Below are 6,573 nucleotides of genomic sequence, written 5' to 3'. Positions count from 1 at the left end.
GGAAATTATGCGTTGTAGTCCAAACGAGTCGTTTGTTGTAGTTTTTGAAAAGTGATTTCTGTTAAATAAAATATCTCCTTTTGAATTGGACTTTGAGCTTTGTAACTTTGCAGATCTTTTTTATGCTCAAACAGCAACATTACAGACTAACTAAAGTTGAAAACGCATAATAGGACCCCTTTAATATTGCTTGTCTTCCAAGGATTAATGCCTTTACCAGATGGAATTGCCGGACTACCATATTACTGTTATGAAAAATTATTCTCGGAAAAACATTTCATTCGCAATGCGTCTGCGTGGCAACTTCCATTGTAACAGCTAGAGCATGTTGTCACTGAAGGTAAATGTGTTAATGTTTTTGTTTTTTTTTTGTGAAATTTAAGGAACAACTTTATATATTCATTTGTAAAAAGTGAGACAGTTAGCTCCGGTCTGCCCTATTTTTTCTTTTTGCTTTAGAGACTTTTTTTCTGTATAGGGGAAACTGGATCATATCCCTGTATCTGCACCCAACATGCGGCAAATGTGTCTCCGATTCACAGATTTATGTGTGGATTGATAGTTTGGGGTCACATGTCATAAAGCTGTGCAAAGCAAACTGTCAATTCTGACCCCTCGTGACCTAATTAGACTGATTAGTTTGACAGCCTCTCCAGCCTTATACACATCAAGACATTAAACAAACACAATCCTTTTCCCTTTGCTCTATTTTTTTCTTATCCTGAGAAAGCACAAGATTACCAGCATCATCATCCTCCCAGAGAAAGATATTCAGCTCGGATCCATGATACAAACATGCAGGCTCGTAACTGCTCTCCTCTGAAAATCAGGAGGGAGGAGGGAGGGGGGGGGGGGGGATAGCAGCCAGGATTCCCTGCGGGCTGGATATAAACCAGAGACCACAGACTCCCACTGTATCTCAGTCAGCTAGACCTGTCAAGGACACATCTGAAAAATCACCTCTGCGTTTACACAGATAGACAGACAGACAGATAGATAGACTGTATATATATATAATTATATTTTATTTATTTCAACATTTTATATTAAAATGAAATTTGCCGTATATATATAATTTTTTGAATTTTATATATATATATATATATTCAAAATCTTTTTTTATTTCAAATTTCATAATTATCAGCAATAAAAAATGCTTCAAAATATTTTAGTTTGTTATGAGTCTTAAATTTTCACTTTCCAAAATAACTGATAAAAAATATTGTTCCCAATATTCTAATTATTTGAGATGCACTGTATATGCCTTACATGTCTAGCTAGTTGTATGTGTAATAAACTTTTAATACATCATTTGTATAATTTTTTTAAAAATTTTCTTTAAAAATTTTGTGCAATCAGTTCTAATGCATTCAGTTTTTCTTAACGAAGGAAAACAAACTAGTTTGTCACAAAGATTGACGCGGCAGATGTCATGCGGTGTTGCTCTCATTAACGTTAGTACCTTCAATAGTGTGTTTCACAAGTACAAGCCATGATTGTTGAGCTTCCATAATTACATTTTGTCAAAGATAGACTGCAAATGATTTTACTCTTGCTAGAAAGTCCCTAGATTTGTTTTATAAAGAAATGTGCTGTGAACTTTCAACTGTTGTAGGATTAACAAGTATCCGGATTGGGTGTGTATTGAATATGAACTTTAGAAATCACACAGAACAGAAAGAAATGGTTAAATGTCAATTTGGATAAAATAATTGTGTTAAATATGTTAAACACATGATTTCTGGCAGGTATAATGTAGTGTTTTAATGTACACGTGAACCTTTAAATATACTCTAATACTTGATAAGTTTGACTTGATGGAAGTGAACAGAAATTATGCAGTGTTCAATTCAAGTTTAGAAATTATTTTTTCCTCTCAGGTAAATAATGCTGAATCTACCAGTTTCTCATCTCCGTTTGTCTCTCAGGATGAGTGAATCTCTCTTCTTCTGCCCCTGATAGAGCAGGGAATAAAACTGCTACCCTGAGAGACCGTGTGTAAATGTGTGCATTCGTGACACATGCAAAAATAAATTAATGGTCAGGCTCAAGCGCACAAAGCAGCATAACACGGCTCATTTTTGTCCATTTACGACCCCTAAATGAATGAGTAAAATGAGCCTGAATCAATCAGAGAGCATTCAGAAGAGACGTAAATCACTCCTACAGCCGGAGAGCAAGTTCCTGCCCAGCAACACACACTTCTTCTGTCTGCATCTCAGGAGAGGAATTAGCACCTTCCCTTTCAGTCCAACTGCTGCTTATAATTCAGCTGGATATTAAAGAAATACATCAACACAGCAATTATGCAGTCATGATGAAGACAGCTCGCAGCCTGAGGGAAGATACAGCTGCCCCTCCAACACAGAGACTGCTTCCCTCTTTAGTGTTTTATTCTGGATAATCACATAAGGAGCGAGCGCTCGGCCGGGATAAGAAATAGGATGCCGTTTAGGCTGCCTGCGTCTTTTAGCGGGGGACTGTACAGCTTCATTTTTACCTTCTTCGTTTTAAGAGACTTCGCACGTGTCCTGTTCTCAATGTTTACAAATGAAAACGCTAGGATTGCTAACAGGCTGGACATAAAGGGCTAGCATTAGCCAGTGCTCAGTGACAGCTTACAGTACATGATGATACCATTTTTAAGTTCATCTTTTGTAATGTTTATATTAATCATACTGATAATCATTAAATCATACTAATTTCGGTAACTTTTTTTACTAAAGTCATGCTAAAAAATTATATTATTCATATTCAATATATTTATATTTATATTTATTTATACATATACTGCCATTCAAAAGTTTGGGGTCATTTTTTTTTTTTTTTTAAGAATTTTATTCAGCAAGGATGTTTTAAACTGATAAAAAGTGATAGTAAAGAAATGTTTAAAAAAATCTATTTTAAATATGCTGTTCTTTTTAACTTTTTATTCCTCAAAGAATTCTGAAAAAAAATAATAATAATTGTAATATTATGCAACACAACTGTTTCCAACATTGCTAAATAAGCATTGATAATAGATCAGAATGATTTCTGAAGGCTCATATGACACTATAGATATATATATATAGATAGATAGATAGATAGATAGATAGTTTTCAATTTAATTTTAGTTGAAGTTTTAGTAAGTTTTGATAATGTTGTTGTATTTTAATATTTCTCTGTAGATTTAAAATTTTTATTTTTACAATTTTTTATATTATGCAACACAACTGTTTCCAACATTGCTAAATAAGCATTGATAATAGATCAGAATGATTTCTGAAGGATCATATGACACTGAAGACTGGAGTAATGGCTGATGAAAATGGAATTCACAGGAATACATTATATTTTACAGTATAATAAAATAGAAAACTTGTTTTAAATTGTAATATTTCACAATATTACTGTTTATTATATTACTATTACTGTTTCTCTATTTTTGATCAAACAAACGCAGCCTTCATGAGCAAAAGATACTTCTTTAAAAAACATAAAAAATCTGGCTGATCCCAAACTTAAGAACAGCAGTGTGTGTGTGTGTCTATATATATGGAAGAACTGCGAGATATAAACTTAAATTCTTAGATATGAATTCCAACATATAAACTCAGAATTGCAACAAAAAAAAAGTCTTTTAAGGAAAAATAACTGGTTTTGCCTTTTTTTTTTTTTTTTTTTTTGCCTCTCTTGTATTAGCTACTGATTGGGAACAGTGGGAATATTTTTTAGAAATTTCTTTTTTCCCCCTTGTTAAACATGCAGCACTTGGGTAATGTTGCTTAAGATAATGTGACAAAAAAAATTTCATAAAAAATATGGTTTTCATATTTAAAAAATACTTTTTAAAAAAATCTGGAAATATGTCATTTTTAATTCAGGCATGGATTCTGTTTTCTTCTTTTTTTGTTGCTGCTGAGCTGAGAATTGCTGGAGTGAATAAGAGATGACATATAAACGGTCGGGACTTTCAATCTGACACACTCAATCACATCACATGCTGTACCGGCGCTCCCACGTACCCGCCTGGTGCTCGGCTCCTCCAATGAATGCCTGTGAGGAACCGGGACATGAGTGTGTGTGTGTGTGTGTGAGAATGGAGTAAAAATTGTACCTCTGCATAAAGCATCACATTCAATCTTGTTATTGCCATAGAGCTGTAAAACATTTACCTTGTCTAGGGTAGTACAGTGTTCTGATCCTCACTGTTGCAAAGTGTTACATGGCATTTGCACGAATGTAAGTTAAAAGTCATTGATGTCATAAGAAAAACTTGTTTGGTTTGATCCACAGTGATGGCATTTGTCTTCATGATGCTATTTTCTTTTCTCTATCTCAGTTCCAGCCATGATAACATCGTATCCCAACAACTCGCTGGCAACGAAAGGAGAGAAGATAGAGATGAGCTGCAAGGCTCATGGTGAGAAGCCCATCATGGTTAGATGGGAGAAGGAGGTGGAAAAGGAGAAGCAGTCACACATGATCAATCCAGACATGTGGCGGCACACGGTAGCGGTCAAGAACGCCGGCGACGAGGTTGTCTCCACCCTGCAGGTCACATTCTTCATTTGTGCATTGTCATTTTTCATGCTTGGCCTCTGATACTTTGATGCACATATTTTAAAATGAATCAATCTTTCACACTTAGTTCAAAAATGTCATACTGATGGTTTAAGTTCTGAAAGTTTAATTAACGCTGAACAGGTCTTTCAAGGTACACATACTTACTATTATTACATATTACTATTATTATATATTTTAAAAGTAAAAAATATATATACACAGAGTAATATATTTCTATAGTTATTTACATATTTAATTTATTATAGATTATTTATATGTAATAAATAAATACAATTTTGACTTATATAATATACAAAATATGTACATTACTGTTCAAAAATTTGCAGTTGGTGTTTTTTTTTTTTTTCTTTTGCAAGAAGTCTCTCATGCTCACCAAGGCTGTAATCATTTGATCAAAAATACAGTAAAAGCAGTAACATTGTAAAATATTATTACAATTTAAAATAACTATTTGTTAAATTATTATTTATTAATGTTAAAGCTGAATTTCCAGCATCAATGTCGCATGATCCTTCAGAAAAATAATTCCAATATGCTGATTTGGTTTTCAAGAAGCATTTCTTATTATTTCAAATTTATGTGGAAACCATGATACTTTTTTTTTTCAAAAGTCTTTGATAAATAGAAAGTTTAAAAGAACAGCATTTGTTTGAAATAGAAATAATTTGTAACATTTTCAATGTCTTTACTGTCACTTTTGATTGATTTAATGTATCCTTCTTGAATTTTTTTAATAATCATTCGGACCCCAAACATTTTAAGTGTGGTATATATATATATATATACATTTTTTTTTTTTTTTTTTTTTTTTATATTGAATTTATATTTGACTACCAAACTAATTTCATATTATAAGCATAGCAGGTCCTTCAGGTATCTGCACTTTCTTTATAAAGTTTGATGTGAATGGTTTGTGATGATCAGGGTCATTTAGGGTATGGCTGTCTTTTTTCTAGTTGCTCATTCACACACCATATTCCTGATTTCAGATCTATCCAACAATGAGAGAGGATTCTGGGTTCTTCTCCTGTCACGCCATTAACTCCTATGGTGAAGACAGAGGCATCCTTCAGTTAACCGTTCAAGGTAAGCAGCCGGAAAATCGCTTGGGCTTGGCTGGAGATTCGGGGGATTTATTAGGCATTTGAAATGACTCTTGGGGGAAATCTCCTGATTTAAATGGCATTGTTGAAATGTGGGGAGGGTTTCAATGCCTCTGAGAATCTGAGCGCGGTAGCGTTGAATTCTCAGAGCCACCAGAGCCTCCTAAAGTGGAGATTCGTGAGGTGAAAGAGAGGACCATCGCCCTCCGCTGGACCATGGGATTCGATGGGAACAGTCCCATCACCGGCTACGATATTGAGTGCAAAAATAAAACAGGTACATGATCCAAACCAATACAAGCAACAGTAGCCATTTTGGCATGAATAGATCATCATAGACCTTGTAATAGACCTATAAATGAAGCTGATCAGCTGTCACATGAGATCCAGATATGTTATCAACCATCTCCTCAACCATAAACAGAAACTTGGGAACGAGCTCGCAGGACCAGAGATGTGTCTCCCACCCTATACCAGGCCACCATCATAGAGCTTCACCCATCGTCCACCTACAACATCCGTATGTTCGCGAAGAACCACATTGGTGACAGTGAACCCAGCAATGAGCTCACAGTAACCACCGATGAAGCAGGTACGATATACTAGTCATATTCATGTTCCTTGTATTATATGTACAGTTCATCAGTGCATGTTACTCTTTCATCTTTTTTTCTGATATTAAAAATACTGGACCATCTTTTATGAGTTTTTGATTAGCTTTCCTATTTATAGAACAAATAGCAATGTAAATATATATATAATATATATATTATTATTATTAATGTTTCACTTCCTGTTCCATCAGTTGACACACAGAAGGAATTATGTTGCAATACTGCCTACTGGTGGTCAAGGGTGACATTACAGGAGCATGATTGAGATACTGATATCTACTGAGGCC

At 34.3% G+C, this 6,573-nt stretch overlaps 1 protein-coding gene across 1 annotated transcript in view; it reads left to right on the top strand.

Annotated features, from left to right (window-relative positions):
- dscama (Down syndrome cell adhesion molecule a) overlaps positions 1 to 6,573 on the top strand; it is an 86,132-nt gene that overhangs the window by 61,054 nt on the left and 18,505 nt on the right. Inside the window, exons 12-15 of the mRNA XM_016576502.1 lie at positions 4,325 to 4,539; positions 5,559 to 5,655; positions 5,821 to 5,949; positions 6,097 to 6,264. Of these exons, the coding sequence (XP_016431988.1) occupies positions 4,325 to 4,539; positions 5,559 to 5,655; positions 5,821 to 5,949; positions 6,097 to 6,264 (609 nt within the window). The remainder of the gene's footprint in view (positions 1 to 4,324; positions 4,540 to 5,558; positions 5,656 to 5,820; positions 5,950 to 6,096; positions 6,265 to 6,573) is intronic.

Source organism: Sinocyclocheilus rhinocerous, unplaced genomic scaffold (genome assembly GCF_001515625.1).
Source record: "Sinocyclocheilus rhinocerous isolate Xijiao unplaced genomic scaffold, SAMN03320098_v1.1 scaffold623, whole genome shotgun sequence".
In the NCBI taxonomy this organism is placed as follows: Eukaryota; Metazoa; Chordata; class Actinopteri; order Cypriniformes; family Cyprinidae; genus Sinocyclocheilus; species Sinocyclocheilus rhinocerous.
Note: the sequence above shows the minus strand (reverse complement) of the source record. Positions and strands in the feature narration are given on the sequence as shown.